Source organism: Crocodylus siamensis, chromosome 1, assembly GCF_052110815.1.
Source record: "Crocodylus siamensis isolate JL-2025a chromosome 1, ASM5211081v1, whole genome shotgun sequence".
In the NCBI taxonomy this organism is placed as follows: Eukaryota; Metazoa; Chordata; order Crocodylia; family Crocodylidae; genus Crocodylus; species Crocodylus siamensis.
In genome coordinates this window covers 2,957,284-2,983,728 of record NC_143395.1, presented here as the reverse complement: position 1 = coordinate 2,983,728, position 26,445 = coordinate 2,957,284, and the positions used below count along the sequence as shown (strand labels likewise).

General features: G+C 46.0%; 1 protein-coding gene across 2 annotated transcripts in view; it reads left to right on the top strand.

Moving 5' to 3' along the window:
- PINX1 (PIN2 (TERF1) interacting telomerase inhibitor 1) overlaps positions 1 to 26,445 on the top strand; it is an 88,260-nt gene that overhangs the window by 17,861 nt on the left and 43,954 nt on the right. For both annotated transcript variants that reach the window (XM_090027412.1, XM_090027495.1), the window contains 4 exons: positions 2,111 to 2,203; positions 3,739 to 3,817; positions 9,106 to 9,198; positions 13,523 to 13,599. In XM_090027412.1, the coding sequence (XP_089883538.1) occupies positions 2,111 to 2,203; positions 3,739 to 3,817; positions 9,106 to 9,198; positions 13,523 to 13,599 (342 nt within the window). The remainder of the gene's footprint in view (positions 1 to 2,110; positions 2,204 to 3,738; positions 3,818 to 9,105; positions 9,199 to 13,522; positions 13,600 to 26,445) is intronic.

Genomic DNA, 26,445 nt, shown 5'->3' with positions numbered 1-26,445 from the left:
GAGCCAAACTAGGTACCACTCAGGTGTAGTTTGCTGTACCTCCTATATTCTGGCTCTGGCCTTTATTGTGAGAGAAAGCAGCGCCAGAAAGCTGTTTTAGTTTCTCACAGCTTTTAATGTCTTTATCTCCCAGATTAGTTTGGGTGTCGTGTCAAGCTATATCCTTTCCTTTCTCCAGCCCACTGCCGTGGAGGGTTATAAAAAGAGGCCTGTAACCTCATGATGCTAGAAATATTCTCCTCTGTTCAACAAAGAGAGCTCTGTTGCCTCTTTCCATTGGCGGGGAGGGGTGGGGGGCTGCTACAAAGGGGCCTGCTCAGAGCCCAGAACCGTGATCTCCATCTCTTCAGCATTTCCTGGTGCTTGGTTATGTGAGTGAGCAGCATGACAGAGAGAATGGTCTGGGTTCTTTTTTTTTAAAGTATATCTCAGACTAGTCATTTCTCTTCTTTCATTTAGAAACAAGGAGTAATCGTTGTAGCATACTTGAGCTTAGGATATTTGCAGAACTCAAGCTGATTTCCGTGAATAACTACCCCTTGACTTGAAAAGGTCTGTTTAAAAAAAAAAATGTAGCTGATGACTTTTTAACTGCTTCTGATGTTGTACCTAGTTAGTTGCAGGATCAGAACTGCACACAGACAGTGGCAGGTAGGGTAGTGGTTCCCAGTGTTTCCAGCCTCTTGACTTTGCTTCCCGCTGACTTGCAAGCCCAGTTGGTCTGTGACTTCTGCAGCTGAATCCCTGACCCCGTTTGGAAGTGCTTGAGACTGCTTTGGGAACTGCTGGTGTCGAGTTAGATCCAAGGACCACTGGTGCCAATGAGCCTTTCTGTTGGCTTTGGTAGGCTTTGGATCCTCAGCCCTTAGATTGCTAATTAATGAACATCTTGATCTGTAAGCACAAACACACTCTTGGTAGCTCTTCTCGTGTCATGTAAAAATAACTCTGACGGTCATTGAATTCCAAACACAAATTGAAAGGATGCTTTCAGATGTTTGATTGCCCCACAGATGAAATCACATTGGCAGCAAATGTATCTATGGCAGCAGCTGCGCTTTTACCATTATAGATGGGTGATTTTTTTTCCTCCTGTTTCCTCAGCATTGCTGTAGGACCTTCCTGTCCTACACTCCCAAAAGAACTGGGATGCGGGGGGGAGGGCAGCAGTTACAGCATAGATCCAATATATAGCATAAATGGGACCAGGGCTGAGCTGAATCAATGGGCTTAAGTCCATCTGCTGCAAACTGGAGCTGCGTATGCCTGTCTCTTCAATTCTCCTCATTAGCATTAAGTTAGAATTGGGACAGGATGAATGTGTAGCTAGGTCTCCTGCCTGCTGTCATGTGGATGTGACAATAGACCCTGCTCTCTGGCAGGAGGAGGATGCATTGGTTTCACAGTCGAGCTGGTATTATTTTCGAAACAAACTGCAGTGAGTTGCATCCGTGCTAGCAACATATTTAAATGTGGGTTGTTGCACTATATAATAAAAGCATTCCCAGACTCCAACTGCAGGTCCCTCAAATACCACAATATGACCAAGTTGCAGGGGCATGTGAATTCTCCTTATCTGTTTGGCTAGGAGAGAGTATAAGCAGGTCAGGGAATGAGGTCTTATCCCTGGTTGACACTTGGGCTAAAGCCTGATAATCAAACATAATCTGAGAGAGATTGCTTTGTTTTCGCTTACAAGTTGGACATTGTATTTTGTTTTTCCTGGTCTTTGTTAGCTAACCACCACCCAGGCAGTGACTGCATTTCTGTGGTGAGAGAAACATTCTGGCAAGTTGTCTCCTGTCTTTAGGGTTACAAAGCATCTCCTGGAAATGTAAGGTGGCTTTTTGATTAATCATTAACTCCTAATAATGATGCTGTTTTGCTGTTGCATGTATTTTTTTGGAAGCTTAAACCATAAATGAAAAATACACAATATTTTGACAGTGTACTAAAGCCTGCGCGTTAAATTGTAGCAAAGCAAACACTAGCAATTAAGTGGTGTTTCCAGCTATATTACTAAACATTTTTTTTGCTCCACATGGCACCGATCTACAGTGTTAATTCTACATTTGAAAACTGCTTACAGGTTGCTTTAAATTCTTATTAGGGTCTTGGGGCTCAGGAACAAGGAAGCACAGAACATATCAAGGTTCAAGTGAAAAACAACACACTTGGGTTGGGAGCTGCCATCAGTTATGAGGTAAGCAGAAGTTAACATCATTGTTGGTCCAGGTAAGCAAGAAAGTCCTGCACTTAAGATGGAACAATCCCATGTACCGCTACAGGCTTGGGACCAACTGACTAAGCAACAGCTCTGCAGAAAAGGACCTGGGGGTGACAGTGGACAGTAAGATAAATATGAACCAACAGTGTGCCCTTGTTGCCAAGAAGACTAACAGCATACTGGGCTGCATTGATAGCGGTGGTGCAGGCAGATCGAAGGAAGTAATTTTCCCCCTCTTCTGCACTGGTGAGGCCACATCTGGAGTCCTGTGTCCAGTTTTGGGACCCCCACTACAGAAAGGATGTGGACAAGTGGGAAAGAGTCCAGTGGAGGGCAGCAAAAATGGTTCAGGGGCTGGGGGACATGATTTGTGAGGAGAGGCTGAGGGAACTGGGCTTATTTAGTGTGGAGAAGAGAAGGCTGAGGCAGGATTTGATAGCAGCCTTCAGCTCTCTGAAGGGTGATTCCAGAGAGAATGGCACTGGACTGTTCTCAGTGGCGACAGATGACAGAACAAGGAGCAGTGGGCTCTAGCTGCAGCAAGGGAAGTTTAGGTTGGATTTTAAGAAAAACTTTCTCGCTAGGAGAGTGGTGAAGCACTGGAACAGATTACCTAGAGAGGTGGTGGAGTCTCCATCCATGGAGGTTTTTAAGGCCTGGGTGGACAAAGCCTTGGCTGGGATGATCTAGCTTTGAGCAGGGGGTTACACTAGATGTGACCTCCTGAGGTCCTGTCAACCCTCATTTTCTATGATTCTAAGCAGGTGTCTCCCCTAAGAGATGTTTGAGAGACCCTGTAGGTAGCATGAAGTTAGTGGAATTTGTAATCATTCTCATTACTGTCTTGATGCAGAAGGCATACATTGCATAAATTCAGGCTCAGACCAGATGTTTTCTGATGGGCTTTCCTGGGGTGGGCATGAGTTAAGGGAGGTACAATGAGTTATAGAGCCTAGGTTACTCAATGTGGTCCCTTCCAACACAGACCTGAAATATTTTTCTGCCTGGTTGCTATCCCTTTGTCCCCCGTCCTTGTGCTTCCTGCCCCTGTTCCTGAAACAGTCTTCATTTCCCATTGGTTTTTGGGGGTTTTAAGGACCCTGCAGGATTGGGCTCCAAAGATGCTCTCTCTGAGTCAACATCTTAAATGAGCTCATACCTTCTCATCTTTCAGGCTGCAGGAAAGTCATGTTAGCATTTCCTGCCTGCAGCTGAGAGCAGCTTGCCCAAACTAGTGCACGCAGAGTCAATAAAAGCTGAGTATTGTTTGAAGACGTTCAAACACCATTCTTATCAGTCAGGCACTTTGGATTGAACTTAGCCAGCTGCCATCAGGCTGTCCACCCAGGGAATTCTCTGGGGTTCCCCTTGATAAATGGTTCTGTATCTGGAACTCCTTCACTATAGTTAACTCTGGTTGTATGGAGTCTCAAGGAGCGCAGCCAGACTTTGCTGTAGTTTTTGGTAGGATAAAAGCTCTTGCTTTGCATTCACTTGGGTTCTGTTTACAGGACAACTGGATTGCTCATCAGGATGACTTCAACCAGCTTCTGGCTGAACTGAATAGTTGCCATGGACAAGGTGAAACAGGTACGTTAATACTTTGCTGTTCTGAGACTTGCCATTCTTTCTGTGCCTTAAAAAGCAACTTGGGGCCCAGTCTGGCTGGCTGATCATCTCTTCTTTCATGATACTGATGCCTCTTCATGCTTATTAAGATTAATGGTAGTAGAGGGGCATTATGTCATAGGGCCAAGCTTTAGCTTACTTTTCATGTGGCTGTGGAGAATGATACCTGTTGCTATAGACTTTGGTGCATTTTGGATTGGGCCCTTCTAGCAAAGAATGGTTCTTCACTAGACCTGGGAGCCTGGAATTGTTCTTCTGGGATGTCAGGAGCAGCAGTCATCTACTTCAGTATTTCTCAGCCCATGGGTTGTGACCCAAAAGTGGGTTGCTAAAATATATGAAAGAGTCATGGCCAAACTTTAAAAATGGATGCTCCTTTAAAGGCGGAAAACGAAGGGAACTGTCGGCTTCTCTTTGCAGGCTGGCAGAGTTCCTGCCTGCAAGGGGCTGCTTGGGCCTGGGGGGAGCAGGAGGAGGGTGATCAGGCAGGGGCTTCCATGTACATATGCACGCATACACGTGCGCATGGCAGCCAGGCAGTGTGGAAAGCAGCTCCTGCAGCTCCCCACAGGTAAGTCTGTAGGGTGGGGGGGTATAGGTGATGCACTGAGGGGGCAAGGGGGCATAGGCAATGTGTGAGGGAGCAAGGGGGGCATGGGCAATGCATCAAGGAGGCAAGGGGGGACACATGCCCCCTCCCCCCCCGCAACAGATTTGTGCACCCACAGCGGGCAGTAGGCTGCAGTCTGACCAGATTAGCATGTGCAGGAGCTGCTTCTGCAGCCCAGTAGGTAGGACCCTGCTGCCACTGCTACACCACCAGCAACACGCGAAGTAATGGACTGCGGGGGGGAGGCGGCGCACTGCCCTTACTTTCTCCCACTGCCAGTTGTTCACCCTATACCCCACTGCCATGTCCCAGCCTCTGCTGTAGCTCTACTCCAGAGGGGATGTGTGGTGGTGGGCAGCCTAAGGAGACCAACAGCCTGGGCCATGGCAGCAGAGTAGAGCCACAGTCCAGCGCACAAGCAGCCGGCAGTGGGAGGTGAGGGCAGTGCAACACCCCCCCGACCCCACACACACCCGAACACACCCACACACACAGTTACTCGCTGCCGGTGACTCAGTTGGCACAGGGGTCCCAGCAGTGATGACAGCAATGAGTCTCGCTGCCCCATTCTGCCCTCCTGTGCTGGGTCCCTGCAGAGGTGGCTTCTGCCTGTGCTGGTCCAGCCAGGCTGCAGCCCCAGGCGTGCTGTGAGTGCACAAATCGGGGGGAGGGGCACGTGCCCCCCATGCCTCACCCACCGACCCCCTGGGGGCAGTGAGTGAGGGGCACCAGCAGGGCTGGTGGGGTGGGAGGCTGTGGGTTTTGGAGTGAGGGGCACCGGTAGGGCCAGGGGGCTGTTTTCTACTTAAATATTTACTGAGTCAAGACTGGCTGTCAGTGTTTACAAATGGGGTCCTGGTACAGAAAAGGTTGAGAACTACTGGTCTACTTGAAAAGCCTGAGCCAGTTCAGAGGCTCACAGCAGAAACATTCTCCATTGCCATGTTTTTATCTCTGTCTGTCTTCTTTGCTTGCTCGTGAAGAATCACGTCTGGCTTTTAAACGATGGCAGTTCCTTTCAGCTTTCACTTTTCCCACACCTGAGCAGCTGTTGCTTGAGTGAGCTAGAGTCAAAATCTACCTGTGTTTCAAATGTTGTGGATGCAATTCAGCTAGGGGGCTGACACACACATGGGAGCAGGAAATGTGGCAAACGCTTCCAAAAGCAGCTACTTTTAAAGTCTTTTAACCAAGTTTTTATCTTGGTTTATGTGTGATTTTGGACCAGTTTCAATAGAGTGGCACTAAACATGTAAGCAGGTGTTAACCAGTGGGGGAACAACATTTTAGGCAGCTGTGCCATGAATGTGCCTCGCACCCTCTCTGAGTGCCGCACTGATCCTCTTCCCCTTCCTCTTCTGCTGCTGTGCTTTCTGTTCCTTGTCCTGTGCTCCTTACCTCTCTGCTTTCTGCTTCCTGCCCTATCTGCCACATTGGTAGCTGGATGGATGCTGTTTTTTTCTATAGGCATGCTCTTAGGTTTTAATCTTGCAATTTATATGGCCCAGGTAGAGCATCATGAAGTCCGTGAGGTTCTGCCTAGTACCACAGTTTGTCCATGTGCTGCTAGGTGGAGAATGGAAACCATAGTGTGGTTAGCAACTTTTGTTCAGCATAATAAGGGCTAATTGTAAGCATATGACAGCAGAAGGATTTGGCAGGGAGTTAAAAGAAAGATCAAAATGAGTCAATAGAGAAGCTACAGCTGCTCTTTTAATTAGCCGCAAACCTGCAGAGCTGCTCCTGAAGCTAAAGAACTGGCTCTTTTCAAGATCTGTATTATTGCAGTGCCTAGGAGCTGTAGACAAGAACCAGGAACCAGGACACTATTGGGCTGGGGGCAGTAGGGAGGTGCCTGATGACATTAGTGAAAGCTAGTAGGGATTTCAAAGGTCACAGTCACCTAAATAACCTTAAGAATCTTGCCCCCCTATCTTATCTGAGGTACAGGAAGATGTGTTAGTTGTAACATGTGAGAAGATGTTTGTGATCTGTCCAAGAAGAAGTCCTCTGCTAAGTGTTTCAGAGGTGTGCCCTTATTGCTATTTCTGGTTTTACTGGTGTGGGACTGGAAAAGCAGCAAGGAGAAATGGCTTTCCAGAGATGCGGTGAGTCAGGGCAGAGGTGGGATTTCTGAACAGAGCTCTCCGAGTTCAGTGCTATATGTATCCCCTTGGATCACAATGACCTCTGCAAAGTGGCCACAGGAACCATCTTCTGATCAAAGCTGCATTGCTCTGACTGTGATGGTGAAAGGGACAGCTTTGCTTTTTGTCTCTCCCAATGGCTGGGAGCAGCTTCAAAGATAAGCTGGTCATAAAGTCAGATGCTGCAATAAGAGCTGAATCTGGCAAGGAGGTCAACCCCAGCAGACTTCCTGCCTATGGCGGGGCGGGCTGGACTCGATGAAGTTGTGAGGTCCCTTCCAGCCCCAATGTCTATGAAACCTATGAAACTGTCAGCGAGATTTTGATATCTTTTATCCTGCAGACATTCAGGCCAGTAAAACTCCAGAGCAGCACCTCTGAAACTGCTTTTTGGGCAACTGAGGCCCTGGGCAGATGTTACACTTAAGATGTGATTAACCAGTAAATCGTGTCTTAATTTGTTACCCTGCCACATGTGATAAAACAAGGAATAAATAAGCCGCAAAGTTATTACACAAAAAAAATGTAATTTAACATGGGGTCAGGTTGGGGGTCCTAGCCACAGGGCGTGCTCCCCAGGAGCCCTGTTAGTTGTGGAAACTTGCTGCTTGCTGGTGCAGGGGGAGCCCGGGATCATGATGGCGGGCTCCCTCTGCACCAGCAATAAGGCATAATGGGGTCTGATGTTTGATCCCACAATCGGGCCTCTTGCCATGCACACGTGGTATAATGAGAAGTGCGCTTGTGGGGATCATGCATCAGATTCCATCACACACTTACTTGCATGTCTGCCAGGGGCCTAAGTGCTTACAGCATGCTGGTTCTTCAGCTGCTGAATTGCATTGAAAGACACACAGAATACCCCTTGGAATTACCAGAGCTGGTAAGTGAGACAGTATTAAGCTATGATCCTAAGTTTTGAAAACCCTAAATAGTTTCACCTGCTCATCCTCACAGTTTCTGAGCAGCTGGGAATTTGGTTGTATAAAATGGGGAGACAGCTTTTCCACAGCACTTTTAAAGCGCATCCCAAAGCACTTTATAAAAGGAGTCGCCATCTAAGGATCATTACAACTTTTAAGTGAATATTCCTGCAGGATTTGCCTAACTCTAGTATTGGGAGTTAACAAGCCTTGGAGTAGGTGACATTGAAAGCTCCATCTGCAGAATTCCTTGTGTCGGATACTAGGCAGACAAGGATCTTTGGGTCAATCTGATATCTTTTTATAGTTGTGCTGGATACTGAAGTTCCACCGTAAAGCCACAAGAGGGTACTTGTGTCACTTGCTGAAAGTTTTTGAAGCTGGGTTTGAAGCCCTGCGTGACAATTCCTCCTGTGTTCCCTTCAGTATTGTATATGAATGGTTTTGACTGCCGTAGAATCAAAAGTGGTAGGTCCTTGGTGATCGTGTCTTTATTGTGATTCCCACTTTCTACCCAAAACCTGCCTTTGCAGGCATTCAGTTTAACTGTACGTTTTTCTCTAAAACTGGATTTGCTACCCTGAAGTACTGGACCTTCACTAGTTACAAATGTAAAGCTTAAATCCAAGGACTGAGTGGGTCAGAGATTGATAATGGGTTCTCAGCCCTTTCTCTGTAGGTTGCAGGCTCAGCTCCAGCTCAGATCTTTCTAACTTGCTGGTTCTCTGAGCCGGTGAAGGGTAACAGTTCCCATGAGGCTATAACTTTGGTTTGCAGCGCCTTGATTGTATGGCAGGGTGGATGAGATGGTACGATGCCCAGGCTGAGTTTGCAAGGGGTGGCAGTGAAGGAGGGAAAGGAAAGTTAGAACTGGACAAGTTTGACTTGGATTCAAGATAATAAGCACAATCCCCCGATGCCATTTCCACTCGCTCTTCAGGGCACCACTGTTTCTGACAACAGTTCCTGTACATCAGAAGGTCTAGTTTTAAAAATCCCTTCTTGGCTCCTTTTTCCTGTGGGCCCAAGCAGTAGTAACCCATGTCTGTTGATTGCTGCTGCTAACTACCCTGTAGGTATCAGGCAGCAATGCACATCATGGTTGCAAAGCGAGCTTGTCTATTGACTGTTTTCCACGATGATCGTGTCACCACTGTTGTTTATTGCAGTAACTGTGTGTTATGGAAACATGTGACAAATCGGGGTTTCGCCTTGTTCTGCAAATTGTTGTGTAAGTGCTGTGTGCAGCACCGATTGCAATGTCCCCTCAACCTGATTAGCCTGTAGGAACTGTCAGAATGCAAATATTTAATAAGACCCTGTTCCTGCCAGAGAGAAGTGACCAGTGTTACTTGAAAAAGACACAGTAATTGAGTGTAATCAGTAATAGATGGAAAGTGGGGAAGGAAGGTCTTTATTGGTAATAAGATTGGGCCGTACTGTGCTTCACACATTAGTCCTATATTTCAGCAATGTAGGATGACTTGGGCTCGACTTGGGAAATGACATCCAGGGATGGGGTTCAGTGGTGAGCTGTCCTCTAACACAAATGTAACCTTTGTCTTCTAGAGTCTTCAGCCAACAAACCAAAGAAAACATTCAGTCTTGAGGAGAAAAGTAAATCCTCCAGGAAACGTGTTCATTATATGAAATTTGCAAAAGGTAAGAGGAAGTTAGCTGTTCTTTTGTGAACCACAGCCAGGGTTGTAAAATGTATGTGCTAGGATGACAGATTACCCTCAGAGACTTAACATATGGCAACTGAACAGGAAGGGAAGAGTATCCCTGGGACCACCTGCTTTAAGCTGTAATACAGACTTCACTTTTTTGATGGCATTATGCAGTTGTTGAATTATGTAGTCCCTGGCTATGGGAAGCTGCTATTTACTGAAGGAGGGTAAATATGCTGAATGATACTAAAAAGGAATGCAGTGATAATTAAAAGCTGCTGCTTAGGCGTCTGTACTGTTATATACTCTGCAATCTCCAGTGACCTCTGAAGAGATCACGAGGATAAGATCATTGATATGATTAAGCAGTAAGAGGAAAGCCCTGTTACGTTGATCAGCTATTCTTTCCTCTGGGAGCTGATGTCCTCATTCACCCAAATAATTAAATTTCAGCTCCTGAACTTTCTCGCTTTTTGCAGAGTGAAAGCTGCATCTTTCAATCATCCTGATGCCTCCTCCTTTTGGCTCTTTCTCTAGCAGCAGTCCTGTTCCACCATCAATTCTGTTTTCCTGTATATCGGCAAAAACTGGGGGGACTGGGGAGGGGGCAGAATCAGTTTCATAATATTTTCCACTAACAGCTGCATTGTTAAGACAGAAAGCTCTGAGTAATGTTGTTTTCCTGATAATAGATGCATCACGTAAAACAGTGGCAGTTGACTTCTGAATGGGGGACATATTCCAGTGTTAATTCTGATGGAACAAATGGGCTCAAAGTCAGAGGCGTTAACATGACCCTTGTCACTGCACAATATAAAATGGGTTGGGATCTGGAGTAGATGCTTAGTTCTGTGGCAACTAAAAAAAAATTGTACTGGTCATTTAACCTTCTACCAAAGACAGAGAAAGAAAGGAAAATCATTTAAACATAGAATCATAGACTATTAGGGTTGGAGGGGACCTCCGGAGGTCATGTAATCCAACCCCCTGCTCAAATAGGACCAGCCTCAACTAGATAATCCCAGGTAGGGCTCTGTCGAGTTGGACCTTAATCTCCAAGGATGGAGATTTCACAACCTCTCTACCCTTTCCAGTGCTTCACCACCCTTCTAGTGAGACAGTTTTTCCTAATATCCAACCTCAGCTTCCCTTGCTGCAACTTGAGCCCATTGCTCCTTGTTCTGTCATCTGCCCCCACTGAGAACAATCTAGCTCCATCCTCTTTCGAACCCCTCTTCAGGTAGTTGAAGGCTGCTATTAAAATCCCCCCTGAGTCTTCTCTTCTCCAGACTAAATGGCCCCAGTTCCCTCAGCCTCTCCTCACAAGCCGTGTGCCCCAGCCCCCCAGTCATTTTCATTGCCCTCTTCTGGACTTTCTCCAATTTGTCCACATCCTTTTTGTAGTGAGGGAGACCAAACCTGGACTGCAGAAGTGGCCTCCCCAGTGCTGAATAGAGGGGAATAATCGCTTCCCTGGACCTACTGGCAATGCTTCTACCAATGCAGCCCAGGATGCCGTTAGCCTTCCTGGCAACAAGGACACACTCCTGGCACATATTCATCTTGTTGTCCACTGTCACCCCCATGTCCTTTTCTGCAGAGCTGCTGCCCAGCCAGTCAGCTCCCAGGCTGTACCAGCACGTTGGATTGTTCTATCCTAAATGCAGGACTTTGCACTTGTCCTTGTTGAACCTCATGAGATTATTTAGGCCCAATCCTCCAATTTGTCTAAGGCAATCTGAATCCTAATCCTACCCTGCAGCATATCTACTGTTCCCCCAGCGTGGCGTCATCTGCAAACTTGCTGAGGGTGCAGTCAAACCCCTCTTCCAGATTGTTAATGAAGATCTGGAACAAAACTGGCCCCAGGACTGACCCCTTGGGCATTCCACTTGATACCAGCTGCCAACTAGACATTGAGCCATTGATTACTACCTTTTGAGTCTGATGATCCAACCAGCTTTCTGTTCACTTTACAGTCCATTCATCCAGCCCATACTTCCTCAGCTTGCTTGCAAGAATGCTGTGGGAGATGGTATCAAAAGTCTTGCTAAAGTCAAGGTATATTACGTCCGCTGCTTTTCCCACATCCACAGAGCCAGTTATCTCATTATAGAAGGCAATCAGGTTGGTCAGGCAGCATGACTTGCCTTTGGTGAGTCCATGCTGACTGTTCCTAATCACCTTCTCCTCCAAGAGCGTAGAAATGGATTCTTTGAGGACCTGCTCCATGATTTTTCCAGGGGTTTAGTATATATAAAGTATTAAGGCTTCTTTGTTAACAGTGTTCAGATTCCCTTCAGCTCTAAAGAATTTTTATAAGGTTCCTCCCTTAATAACCTTACAATACTATGAAAGACAGCAATTCTTATTTTCAGGGGAAAGAGGTAAAAATGAGATGGATTGAATATGTTAAAATCCAGCTGTACTTGCTTGAAAACAAAGCAAAACTACAGGCAAGAGGTTGGACTAGATCAGCGTTTCTCAGCCCATGGGTCGTGACCCAAAAGTGGGTCTCAAGAGTATATGAAAGGGTTGGAAACAAACTTTAAAAATGAATCAACAAAGTTAAAAAATGGACTCTCCTTTAAAGGGAAAAATGTGAGAAACAGTGGCTTTTCCCTTGCAGGCTGACAGAGCTCCAGCCTGCGAGGGGCTGCTTAGGACTGTCCATGCCCCACAAACCACCCCCTGCCCCACACACTGCAGGGCTGGGGCCTGGGGTAGGGGGCAGCAAAGTCAGGAGTGAAGGACAATGGGTTGAGACTGGCCATTGATGTTTGCAAAGGGTCCCGGTACAAAAAAGGTTCAGAACGACTGGGCTAGATGATCTCTGGAGGTCCTTTCCAGCTCTGCTGTTCTCTGATGCTGTGATACATCACCAGAGGAAAAAGAAAGAATGGCAGAGATGGAAGATGTAGCTTCTGTTTCTGTTGCTGATTCTGACTTGTGACTTGACTGTGAGGGGATGCCAAGTCCAGCTTATGGGTTTTGACAGTCACACCTGTTTGTACCAGCATCAGGCGAGCCATTGCTGCTTCTCTGGTCAAGGCTCGCAGTGGTTTTACAAATATGGTCTTGGTTGGCTAAGCCAGATTATTAAACAAAAACAAAGAGAGGAACCTAGAAAAGAAGACCTGAGGTAGGGAAGAAGGAAGTAACAACAGGAACATGATCTCCCTTTCCTGGCGGTGGCCATGATTTAGCTGAAGCCAGCAAAGTGATTTGGCTCACTGTAGACTGGGTGTCTCATAGGACAAGGGCAGTGTAGGCCTGCTGATGTTATGGATCATGGGGTCCTGGGAGATGATGGGGATAGCAGCCAGGATGGTAAAGCTCATTTACACATTCTCTTGACGTCAGCAGCAAAGCAAGGACCCTATAAAGGCTTGGTTGTTGGAATAGCCTGTCCTTTCATTATTTTATCTGCAAGTTAAGCCTGCTGATGGCACAGCAGCTTTGGTTTGTGGACTTTGGGTCTCTCTCCTGGTTGACCAGACTTGATCCCCCACATAGCCATCAGGTTATATCAACATTTCTGCTCGTTTGACCTAGTGTGTTGTTTCTTCTATCTTTAACTGGTTTTTTTATACCAGTTTTCTTCAACAAGTTGGAGAAGACCTCTGTACAGCTGGCCTCATCACAGGCTGCAGCTAAGTTCTGGTAGTATCTCAGGATGTCATGTTGCTCCTTCTTTCTTCTCCTTCTGCACTTTCTCCACTCCAACAGTATTCAACCACTCTAGTGATCAGATGGAGTCCTTGAAAATATTTTAGAGACCTGTTATGTTAGAGCCACGTGGTATGCTCAAAGGTAGAAGTTGTGCTCCTCAGAAGCAGCTTCCAGGTAAAGACCCTCCTGAGCAGTGATGACTTTTTCACATCCACAGTGTGTGAGACAGGATGCGAGACCCATCAAGGGCCTGTGAGAACTTGAAGACACAGCTTCTCCCTGGTCTAACCCCGTGTGCAGAGGGACACCGACCTTTCTCCCCTCTGAAATGGGACAGCCTGCTTCCCCTCTGCATCCTGGTAATTGGCTATGCCTGTCTTTTCCTTGCCTCCTTTGAAATTACTTTCAAACCCAAGGGAGCACAGATGCAAGTGTCTGTGTTCACCTTAGCATAGCCCCTTCCCACCAGTGAGTAGTTGTCTTCTCACCATCTGTTCCCCCACCCATTCCTCTGCACATGAAGGTATAACATCCTCCATCTCCCCAGAAACAGGTTCTCTGATCCAGTAGTTTGGCTTTTATGTTGTCCTGCGAGGTTTTATGATCCTTAAGAGTAATGTTTGTATTCTTTTGCTTTTTCTCAGGCAAGGATCTCTCTTCCCGCAGCGAAGAGGACCTGTCCTGTATTTTTGGGAAACGACAGAAGAGTTCGAAGACTCGGGTAAATCAGTAGGGTTAGCGACTTCTCTCTGTTTCCTGAACATTTTGCTTTCTAAAGAAACCACTCAACATCTCCAAGTGCATTGCTGCACATGACTTTCACATGCTTTTCAAGGAGCACTGGGTCTTTTGTATGTACAGTGACCATGTCTTCCACATTGAAGCTGATGGTAGATGAGCAAGCTTTCAACTAACTCTTGGTTACAGTGTGAGTTTAGTGGTGTTTTCAGGATCTACAGTAGACATAACTTCTCTAAAACAAGCCAATACCAAACCTCTAGAAGGATGTATTGTTAATGTTTTCTACTTTACACGCAGTATACAGCACTCAGGGAATCAAATGCATTTAATTTAATTTGAAGGTTATACCGCTGTTGTAAATATAACATACAGTAGTCAGAAAACAGCAGCCTGTTTCAGCAGACTGCTTCCTATTTTTACTACGGGGGGTGATCATTTACATATATTTAACACAAGGGGCTATTTAATGTTGCAGTGGATATGGTGACTTGGAGTGACTTTTATGGCCCTGTACATAACGACCAGTTCTGCTATTAGATACTTCCTTGGGCTTTGCTTACCTCAAGGGAGGTAGAACATGAAGTCCAAGTTAATGTTGATAGACCCACCTTGTCTTGTAGGAGTGAACTTCCACTGTACAGAGGTAGTGCCTTGTGGATCAAGGAAGTGTTTGCCATGTTACTACACAAAACTACATGTGCTAGAGTAGGGGTGGCCAACCTGGGGCATGCAAGCTACAAGTGGCCTTGGCACACCCGGTGTGTGGCAGGTGGCACAGCAGCAGATAAGGCAGAAAGCAGAAAAACAGATGGGGCAGAAAGCAGAACATTGAAAGCAAAGGGGACTAGAGGTGGCACTTAAGGAAGGCTTAGTTTGTGGCACACCTGCCAAAAGGTTGGCCTTCACTATATTAGAGCAAGACTGTGCAGAGCCTCACACAGCCTGCATTTAGATGAATCCTGAAGCTGTTCTAAATCTTTACCAGAAGCCAAAAACATTGAACTGGGGGCTGGGATGTGTTGCAATATTTTTACTCTGACAATTCTGTTAGTAGCAAATATGTGTAGACCAGTGGTTCCCAGTCTGTGGTATGGGTACCACCAGTGGTATGCAGACAACCTGTCAGTAGTATGTGTTAACAGATTTATTATAATTACTTTATATGACCAAAATTTACTGGTGGTACTTATGGTTGAAATAAAAAATTTGCTGATCGTATCTTTTTAAGGTTGTATCGCTTTAAATTGGTGGTGCACGATCTGTCACATCGGGAACTGCTGGTGTAGGATGTTCAAATCCTGACTCGAAGAAATGAGGGAAACCTTTAAAAAAAAACCCCAAATGACAGTACGTGGTTTAAAAACCTCTGTTAATGACAGGACAAAACTTCTGGGTCGTGTCCCGTGGAGGTATTTTGTGTTGCTGTTTTCCAGTGTATCTAATACTTTGAAAAAGAGCGACCTTGACTGGGAGTAGCTAGGGCAGGGGTGGGCAGTTATTTTAGGTGGAAGGCCGCTTACTGAATTTCAGCAAGCTATCGAGGGCCGCATGACAGGCAGCCAGGGGCAGATGTATATTAATTTTCTAAATTTTTTAGGGGCCCTGTGGGCTAGAAAGGATGGCCTGGCAGGCCACATCTCGCCTGTGGGCCGCATTTTGCCCACCCCTGAGCTAGGGGGTATCAGATCTAAGCTTTATGGGTACAACAGTGCAATTCCAAAACTATAATTAATTAAAATAATTGAGCTTAGAGAAGACTTAAATTTAACCAACTGACAAGTAAGTGTCTTGTCATCAACTATAATAATAAGCCTATTGTTTTATAAGCCATGTCTTTTGGGCTACATAGTTTGGGAACGCTCCATGAGCTGCATTGTAGTTGGTCTTCATTTACTCAGACCTGGGATAGACTTTTGGTCTTTGAGCCCACAGTAGTTACTACTGGCCAAAGGGACCATAAGTGTTTAGTAGGAGAGATCCCTTGAAGAATCCATCCAGTACAGGGCTATAGACATACTTTTCAGCTCTTCTGCTAAGGATAGTCCCTTTTGTTGCATCAAGATGAAGCAGAACCTGTGGGGACTTGCTGTCTGACTGCAGTTTTCAGTTACCTGATCTTAGTTCATTGCCTTTTGTTATTGAAGATAGCTATCCATTCAGTAGATGTTTTGACCTATGATGGTTGTTCTTCCACATTTTCATGCAGAGCACATTGAAATCTTCTGATGGAAGGCACTGTAGAAATTCAGAATATTTGCATGAGGCAAGGATTTTTGAGGGGTGATAACTTTTAGTGGACCAACTGCATGATTGGGATGAAATTAAATAAAGTTTCAAATGCAAGGCATTCTTCATCACGTCTCACATAATACTGCAGCATCACTACAACATTACCAATTATTTCTATGTGTAAATCTATATAAACTATGCAGACTTCCATGTATAAAGGTAGTAGCTTGTGATTTACATCTCGATGCCTTTCCCCTGCTGAACAACTTGAGGGTTTGGGATTGTAGAATCAGCACGTTCTCCATGGTATAATTCCCTCTTTGTGCCCAGATTTCTACATGGCAATACAGACACAGGAGCTAAGGTGACTTGGAGACGTGTTGTCTCCCTTTGGGTCCCTTTTGCAACCAGGAGTAGACCCAGCTAGTAGCGATGCAGTTCCTTCTTCTGCCTTCCTAGTTGCAAACCAGTAGCTCTCCCTTCCTTGTGGACCACAGAGATCAGTGAACTTTAGAGAGGAGCCACGTCAAAACTGTATCACATAGCCCCTCCAGCTAAAGGGCATGCATTGCTTGCCGTAGAGTAGTGATATTGTCTAGTGCTGCCAGTGGCACTACATGAAATATCAGTTTTAAATGATATTTTTCAGGTTTATGTATGCTCCATTTTGAAACCTCTGGACACTGGGCATTTCACTGATGTGGCCAAAAGAGACCACTGCCAATGCAGGAAAGAGCTGTAATTCTCCTGGAAAGTAGTTGCTCATATCTGTTCCTGTTCAGAGATATCATAGGAAGAGTCCTCGTTCCCCGTTCACACTGTAGCAGTTCACTGTCCCCAGCCTTGTGATTATAGTTGCTTCAGCTATTGACAGCCATAATTGAATGCTGTTATCCCTGTACCAGACAAGCTGGAACAAAGCCACTGACAAGTTGGACAGCCCTGCTGTAGATAGTACTTCAGTTTCCTGGGTTCTTCAGGTGGCAGTTTTCCAAAATATTAAATTCCTTTTAAATTTAAAAGAAAAAAAAACCCCATAACATCCGGGGAAGTGTCTGATGGAAGTTTGACTTGGACTAAATGAGTTCTCAGCAGGAAAGACTTAGTTATAGCATCACTGTTGATCTTTTTGAAGTGAGGTGTTTTTATTACAATTCCTATTTGTTTCACAGGAGTGCCTAGAGGTTCCAGTCAAGGATTAGGACTCCGCTGGGTTTAATGTGGGAAAAGAAGACCATGCCTTCCCCGGTTTGGGCTTATGATATAGCACACTAAACAGATTAGTGGGTGGATGCAACAGGGGAGTGGGGCGGAAAGGAATAGTAAAATGGGTCAATTTTTGTACAGTAAATAGGTTTTCTTGCAGGCTGTTGGCAGTTGCCATCACTGTATAGGAGTCATGGCAGGGGTGAACATTGATGAGAGGTTGAGGGACATGGGATCTGGTCTTTGGATTTATTTAGTTTTTCTGTGGGGGCCAGGGGTGGAGTTTGTCTTACGAATAAGGGATCTCATTCTCATGAGAGAACGCAAATATATTGGTGAGACAAACGGATTAACTGGTGAGACATGCCAGCAATGGTGCAACGAAGGAGATAATCAGCATTGCGATGAAATGATTCATCTGATGAGTAGGGTGGGGCTAAATCATGCAGGTCCTTAAAGGTAAAGAAGCTTGTATCTGTGGTTGGGATGAAAGGGGAGCCCATGGAAGGCCACGGAGTTGGGTAACAGTCATAATTTTGAGCCAGGAAAATAATCTTCATTTCCATTAAATGGCCATCTCTCCTATAGCCGTTCCTTCCGTAACGCAGTGGTAACCCTGGTGTTCTGGACACAGCGGATGCACCATTCCTTTGTCAACAGGCATTGTCTTCCTCCCTCCTCATGGTTGTCAGTAAGCATTTTCCTGTTTGGATTCATGACCAACAAAGTCTCGAATAGCAGATTAGTTTGGGGTGGATAATGGGCCGATTTTAAAATCCAGACCAGCTCATCTTGAAGGTTAATCCGAGTCCCTAGCACGGGACCTGGCATGGCCTAGGATTGCTTTGCCTAAGGGAACATCTTGTGATATGCTACAATGAGCAGGAATACCTGAGCTGGTTGCCCGTGCTAAAAGCCAGGGGTGGTGACAGGCCATTGTCCTGAGGGCTTTGGACTGCTGGAACTTCATAAAATCATAAAAATCAGGGTTGCAGGGACCTCAGGAGATCACATTTAGTCCAGCCCTCTGTTCAAAGCTGGATCAGCCCCAACTTGGGCTGAAGTCGCCTTCAATTTGTGACCTTCTGCAAAAGATGTCAGGTTTGATAGGCTTTTAGGGCTGTGGATTTGCTTCCCATGACCCTGGAAGGGTGCAGGAGTCTGGCTAGCCGAGATCCTGCTGAAGGAACTAATTCAGGAGGGATCTGACTAGCCAAGATCCTACTGGAACGATTACTTGAATGCTTCTGGGACTTCATTGTCAGTATCGTATTGTTAATAATGTTGGGGCACTGAGAGCCGTGGATGGGGCCCTTCTTAATTATTTTAAGCCTTTGACTAAATAAATTAATAACTGTTTCCTTCAAGATAAATGGTGTGGCCAAGCACAGCCTTTTTTAAATAAACTACAGAGGGACCTCTGTAATGTCTCCCTTTAAAAAAAAAAAACAAAAAAAACCAAAACAACACACAAAACCCCTGCGAAAACAATGGCTGGGCTTTGGAGCGCACCTAAATTGGAAGCGTCTGCAGTTTTTCTCAGGGAGACAATGAGTGATCGAAAATATTGAATTGTAATTACAACACTCTCTAGGGACCCCATGGTGGGACCTGCTTTGCAGGGCAGTGACTGCCGGGCTTCTTCCCCCCCCCCCCAATTTTCTCGCTTGCTTTGGAGAGCTCGGGGTTGGGGAGACAGAAAAACAAATTCCATTAGTTCCTATCTGGTTGAACTTCCTGGAACCCCCACGATTTTTTTTTCTTCTCTCAGAATTTCCTTCCTCCATCCAGCTGTGTTTCCTGATGAAGCCTTATCACTGGAGAAAATACTCCTGAGTGAGGCTGAGGATTTGGGAATGAGTTACAGGCAGCCCCAGCTTGTGAGCTGAACAACATGATTCTGGCACCGACTGACTTCGGGGTAGGGTGGGGGGAGCTGTGATTTGCTGGAACACTTGTAATAAGTCATTTACTGATGCAGGGTGGGGGGAAGACTACTGAGTGCTTAAAGCTCGTCTCACTTCCATGTCTTAGGCTATCCGATTAGTAATCCGCTTCCTTGAATTGCAAAAAACTTGGATGCCGTCATGCCTGAAGTTCCCTTAAACAGCTAAATCCAAGTAGCCTGTATCCTTCTAGGTATGGGGCAATCTTCTCCCTGTTAGTCACGCAGAATTACAGCCATCCACCCTCGTGCTTTCTCCAGAAATTGTCTTCCAATACGTTTTGCAGCACTTCCTCAGCTGACTTCTGTTTCCCAGCAGCTACCAGCTAGTGCTAAAACAGACCTGAAAGTTTTCCACCTGACTTTGCCCAGGGCTTGCCGTGAGACCGTGAGCAAGCCGTTCTCATCCCTCTGGGCCTGGTTTCTCTCTCTGGAAAAAGTGTTCCTACATGAGATGTGTTTGGTGAGGCGTCCCAAACATCTTAGGCAAATCACAACCTCTCTGGTGGTGTTTCCCCCTGCGCGACTTGAAGGGATCTGTCACAGGGGTGACTGAGTTTTCATTTGCTAGATGTTTTTTAAAGTTCTGTGTATGCAAAGAGGATGTTTAGTTAGCAAATCAAAATTTCCAGTGCTGCCGTCTATGTTCAGCTACCATATGGTGGTCAGAATTAGGATACACGATGCAGAAAGGACATAACAAAGCTTGAGAGAGTCCAAACAGAGTTTAGTAAAATGGCTCCAGGGTCAGAGGGCATGTCCTAGAAGGAGAGAGTGAATAGGTTCATCTTGGAAAAGAGGCAGGAGGGAGATGACCTTGCTGTCTATAAATATCTGGGTAGAGGGGTGAAAAAGGAAGAAGAACGTCGTATTCACGGTAATCAAAAGCAAGACCCTGGAGTCTTAGAAAAGGGAAGACTGAAGCTGGATCTTTAGCAGGCTTCCTAACGGCGATATCAGGCAGTCAATGGAATAATCTCTCGAGGGAAATCCAGGCCCCTTCAATAAGCGAAGGCAGGAAAAACTGTATTTAACACTTAAGCATGTGGCTTATTTAAACCACTTCAAAAAAATGTGGCTCCCATGGCATGGCCTATCTCTGTCCTCTGTAGACCTCCATGGTGGTCTCTCATAAGAACATAAGTGACGTACTGGGCTGTGCAGGATCTGGCCAATGGTCTGTGTAACCCAGTACCCTACCTCTGACAGTGAGAAATAGTAGATGCTTAGTGGGGGAGTATGAAGAGAAGACATGGGCCATATGCTCGAATGCACTGCAACTAGTTCCTCTTGCTGCATTTATTTGGTGTGGATGTTATGCATCCAGCCTTGGACCTAGAAATTATAACTTGGCCCAGGCTGTACAGAGATTTTGTCAGAGCTGAGATTAAAATTTAGGATGTCGTGACTGCTGTTCTGTGCTCGATGTGTGTCCTGTACATATCAGCAGCAAATGTGAAAGGCTGACTGAAGAGTGCTCAGTGCAAGTGTTATCAAGAGGGATAAATGTTGTTCAGAACAATGACCCCCCTGTAAAGGAAATAAATCTAGTAAATGAGCAGAAATGGTCTTGTAACAAAGCGCTGGATGTTGGAACAGCTGTTTAAATACTGAAGTCCTTCCGTTGTAAACATTGATCAAAATCTCCTGTGACCGTGCAACTATGGTACAGCCATCTTTGTGCTACTTCCAGTTTTTTTGTGAAGGCTGCTCCTGGCAGTTTGAGGGCTGCGTTGTCTTTTTGCACCTTTCCAAAAATCAGGGGTCTGGGAAGTGGGAAGAGAAGAAAATGCTTGATCACATACTATGAAGTCTGCTAAGTAATGCAAGTGCTTTCTGCCTGCCTGGAAGCCTTGAGAGGTTCCTTTGTATATGAGCCCCAATTTTGGAAGAAAGAATTTTTTTTAGGAGCCCTTCCAAAGACCTGGAGTTCTCTTTCTCCTTAAAACATCATGGCTTGCTTGCTAGAGCTTGTGTGTGCGCACAAGCATATGTGTGTGTGCATGTGTGTAGATATATGTGTGTGTGTATGTATGTATATATGACCTGAGACCGTGTATGTTGTGTAAGTAGCCAAAGAATCAGATTACGCTCCCCTTAAAGTCAGTGACCGCTCTTACTGACTTTGGGAGCTTTGTCATTTGAATCATAACATTAATATAAATTCCCACCCCTGGTTCTCTTATATTACATCTGCAGACTTTTGAGTGTTGCTGTGCTACACACCAGGGCCCATGGTAATTTTGCAACAAAATCAGAGACAGCTCCCTTCTCTAAAAATAGATTCTTTTAGCAGCTTTTAGCCCTATAGAAAGCCTTTTACCCATTTTTAATCGATTCTGGTGCTATCCAGGAGAGGGCAGTGGTATACACAAATGCATCTCAATACAAATGGAGGGTTCAAGCCACAACCTTGCATCTTGTGTAGTCACCTCCACTAGGGCAAGGAGGGTATGTGACCTTACTGTTTTGATTCGAAAGCTGGGCAAAAGTGCTCTGCAGGGCGCTGAGATGCAGTGACAGGGGCCCGTTACGTTACTCGATTAGTTGTTGCAAAAGGTGGGGTTATTCCAGGAGCACTGATAATAGTCCTTTATCTGTCATGGTAGCATAGGAGTGCTCTTAATACAGAAGAGCATGATGTTTTTTACAAATATCACCAAAATCGATGTTTTGGTGCCTCTTTTGTAAGTAACCTGTTAATCAGCTAAGGATAAATTACCGCTCTTCGTGTCTCAGCAGCGCGTGAACGAGATGTGTCCCAATCTGGAGGAACTGGTGCTTTTCTCCTTTTCCCTTCATTGGCGAGGAGTCCTGCCTCTAGCCGTTCATTCCTTGGGGGTTTTATTAGGAACCGAAACAGAACTGGGGGGGGAGCTCTTTTGATTTATCTTCTTCCCTTCCCTTTCGGTCACTTCGATAGGCTAAAAGAGCCGAGTTGGCTTTAATGCGTTGCCGTTAGAGACCAAGCATTAGCTGAAATAAACCATCATGCCTTACAGTGAAAAATGTCCCCTGATTGGCTAATTAATCAGTCAAAGGGGAATGACATGGCTCTCGGCTTGAGGGACTCTGCTGCAGAGGTAAACAGGTCGTTGATAAATGGTTTGCCCACAAATTCATATATCAAGAAAACTTAGTCATTTTTTAACTGCACTTTGTGTGAAAGCTACACTGTGTTTTTGGAGGCAAAATTTTTGCTGCTCTTGCTTTTTATATTGTGGTTTTTAGGTGGCAATTTTTTTTTAAGAGGAGAAGCCCAGATATAACTTTCTGTTGCATTTATTGCTTTCCTATTTTCTGAAGTGTGAAAAGTCTCCCTCTGTAAAAACAACCTTAGTGACGTCAATCATTGCCATGCATTTGTAGTGGAGGAGTCTGGTAGGGTATCGGATGGGGTCAGGGTGGTTAATAGTTTTCATCTTTTAAGCACATTTAGGTAGTTCAGTGGGCCGTGTCCGACACCCGTGTGTTGCCTGAATGACGACTGCCCTCCATAAGTAGGCCTGGCAAAGTCATTGGGAAGCCCAAGGAGTAAGGTGCTTTTTGATGTCAGTAATCTGGCTGTATCTATACAAGACCTGATTCTGCTGTTCATACCCCAGGGAGTCTCTAGCTTAGGGGTGTGCAGTTTGTGCTGGCGGGGCACTAACCGAGTTTTGGTGAGCTACTGGGGGCAGGGGAAGGTGGGATGGCGATTGAGCCTATCCAGCTGCCGCCGGGACCCTGAGGGAAGGCTGCATCCTACTCCACTGTGCTGCAGCCGGGGCCAGGACTCCTCTGCCCCCTGCATCCTTTTTGCCCACTTCTTCCATCCCCTGGCTGGCTTGTTGTTGGCACTGCGCAATTGTGGCACCATGGCTGCGGGCAGCCGGGCCTGCATGGGATGGGGCATGATGCAGCGTGCCGAAAAGCCATGCCACCCATCATGATGAGTCATTGCTGCCACACCATAAAAGTCAGGGGTAGCTGCCCTGAGCCAAGCCCTCCTTCCCCACTGGCAGCTGGCATGGATTCACCTCCTAACAGTGCCGCAGCAGCAGCTCACTGCGGTGGGCAGGTGGGATGGCTGTTTGGTCCACAGCATCCTACCTCATCCCGTGTTGGCCCCGCTGCTGGCGCCCACAGTGCCAGGACTGTGCAGCCGCTGTGCCAACGGGGTACTGGGGATGGGGATTGATGCAAGGGTGGGGATGGAGGAATCTGTGCACCGTATGGCCCAGCCCCAGCTGCGGCAGAGCAGAGCAATACAGGGTGCAGCCATCCCTCCACAGACTCCCAGTGGTGGCCAGCTGGCTGGCTGCGACCCACAGGCTGTATTTTGCCCTCCCTTGCTCTAACTCCACATGCACTCCACTCCTTGATTATCCTATGGGACATTTCAAGGAGTAAGAAATAGCTGAAGGAGCTTGCACAAGATTGGCAGGTCTTGAAAAGGCATAATTTAATTTGCAGTTGTAAAACAATTTCATCCAGATGGCTGGTGAGGGGGGGAGTGGAGTTTAAACAGGAACAATTGAGCCACAATAGGAAAGGTTTAATTAGCTAGGCAAACGAAGATAAAAGAAGACCTCTTCTGGTAGGGGTTTGTAAACCTTTGCAAGAGCTGCAACCAGCACACAGGGGTTTTGGATCACATAGGAGAATTACAGTCATGCTCAGTTTATATTGGGTACCTTTAAATTGTTTTCTGCTTCACCCCAACTAGGTGTCCTGAAACCATCTTGGCTGGCTACATTTTTAGAAAATGGGTCTGCTTTGCTGGCAGTAAAATGAGGAAAACAGTCACTGAGAACTTTAACCACAACCAGTATTGAATACTGCAATAAGAAATAAGCAGGCCTGTTGTCATCCATTTAGTCATGGGTGTATAAGCAAAGCAGGTTCCGTTTGGAAAGCCAGCCAGCACTGCATGCTCCTACATGTCCTTCTCATCTTGCTGCCCTGGCACCCAGGGTGCAGATGGGGCTCAGCGCCCTCATTCTTCTCTCATTGGCCATAGCATACAACAGGGGTTCCTGAACTGAGACCCATAAAGCATTTGCATGCAGCCCACAAAGGGACTTTTTAGTGGTGGCCGTCAATATTGCATGCATTGAACACAAAGCTCAGCTGGTTATGGGGCTGCCAGCATGACGCCTCCCCTTATTAGGTGGCTCTCTGAACCAGGCTCCAGGAATCCCTGGTATAGTGCCAGCTCCCAGCCTACAGAAAGACAATCCCTGCCTCAAGATGCTTATTCCTCCAAATAAAGCACCTATTTAGCAAGGGGGTGGAGTGACCTGCGGGTTTACGACGCCTGTGGGAACTGTGCTACTGCGGGTAGGGAGGAGGCAGGTAGGCAGGCAGTTCTGTTACCAGTTTTTTGAGCAAGAAGCCACACTGACATTTTAGAGCACTATGTTGTAACCAGCAGTTGCAGTCAGCTCAGCTAGGTGAGGGAAGGACTGGGCACATACCACAGTGGTTTCATCCCTACTTACTTGGGTTATTTTGCTTCATGTGAACTTTCACTGGGGGTGGCTTTTTGATCTGGCTTGTCAAACCAATTATGAAACTGCCAGCCAGTATGGACGGATTAAGCAAACCAGAAGTTCTGGTGACATAAATTATTCAGCCCCAGAAGTGTATGTTAAATTAACAAAAACAAGTTTTTCCACTTCCAAGCCAGTGTTTCTGCTTCTCGACCGCATTGCTCTGCATGCTCCTTCTTAGGAGGAGGAATGCATGGGGGCTGTTGAGCTGTAGTTCACAATGAAGTAACTCAGAGGTCTGTGGGGACGTTTTGGCTGACTCAGCCAACATCGTTTTGGGGAGTGCACCTCATGGCCTCATCTTTATCACCTGTAATATGCTGTCCCACCCTCATCTTGACTCGGCTCCTTGCCTTTGAGGTGCTTAGCACCTTGCACGGTACACTGGCACGGGTTTTGCATTCAGTAAGTACAATGACTATAGTGGTTTGATCTCTGTGTAGGAGAGGATATGGTTCCTTGCTCTCTCCTTGTACCTGTTCAGTACATATCACCCCATACCTCACAGTGTTAATGTGTCTTTGTCTTTTATAGCATCACAAAGGTAGCCCCTTGAGTACCTCAACTTGGCAACCTAGAAGAAGAATACAGGAAATAAAAGACCTCTCTTGGTTTGCTACAAAATACATAAGCTTTTTCTCTCACTTTTATTTTGATGTAATCTGTGTGTAGAGCAAAGATGTCTCAGTTGCTGTTGTCATCCTGGTGCTTGTATGCTGCTCTCTATCCAGGGCCACATGGACACCATAGTTGAACACTTCATGGAGTAAGTTTGGATTTAAAAGTGAGGGAGGAAGTTGGGCGGGCATTCATTAACAGACTAATCCCAACAAAGCCAGAGTAAAAAAAAAAACGGAAGAGTCTAGGATAGAAGAGGAAGTGTGTGGAAGGGAGTGAGGCATTGGTAGCGGCTCTGAGCTGGGCTAGGTTGGACTGCTGTTCTCTGTAGGTTGCCCTCAGCACTGCAAAATCCGAGCACCTTCTTGCCATGCATTAATTCATATGATGTGCATCTGTCATATGCACTTTGCACGCTCTCTCATTTTCTCCTCGGGGGAAGTGGTGTGTTGTGGCATGCTTTTTGGTTTGGCAGGTATTTTAAAATATGGGCGTGCTGTGCATTAACTGAAGCAAGCTGATGGGAGCATGCCTTGCTTTGGAGCAGAAAGGTGGTGTGTGCAGGGAGTTCCACGTACTGTTTGGGACTGGCCTCCAAGGAAGTTTTGTCTCTGGCATAGATTCACTTTACCCTCGAAGTGGACAAGTTTACTGCTGGTTCATCAGCTGCACGAGGAACAGAATGGTTGACTCTGCTCCTTGTTGGGGACTTGAATTGCCCTTTTAGATCTCCTAAACGTGGGGTGTTAAAGTATCTCCAAAATGAGGGCTGAGACCTTGAACTCAACTTTGAAGTTAGTGTATTTAGCAGGGAACAGGATTGATGAGCTTTCAGTAGCCTTCATTGCTAAGATGTATTGCAACAGTTTTATGCCATAGGCCAGATGAGCAGTGACAAAGGCGTGTATCAGTGAGGTTGAGTCGTTATCCGTCAGCCTGGTCTGGAGTCTCCTATATAACCGGATGTGGTAAAAGCACTGCTGAAGGAAGATGGTATATCAGAGTTTAATGTTGGTGAAATCCAGAAGTGCTAAAACTGCAGTGAAATGACCTGCTGAAGGTGAGACCCTCCAACCAAAGGAGATGGCAAAGGGGCTGAAGGCTATTTAGAGTGCTTTCACCTCAGTTTTGTTGAGCTTTAGTCTGAGCCACCTGTTTTTCATTCATGAGCAGATCTTGTCCATGCACTGGACAGCTTAAGTGGAAGGGCAAGTAGAGCCGTGTATTAAGTAAATATGGCTAGTTCTTTCAAGACTCAGCAAGATGAGTGACATTTTAGATCTTTCTTTTTTGC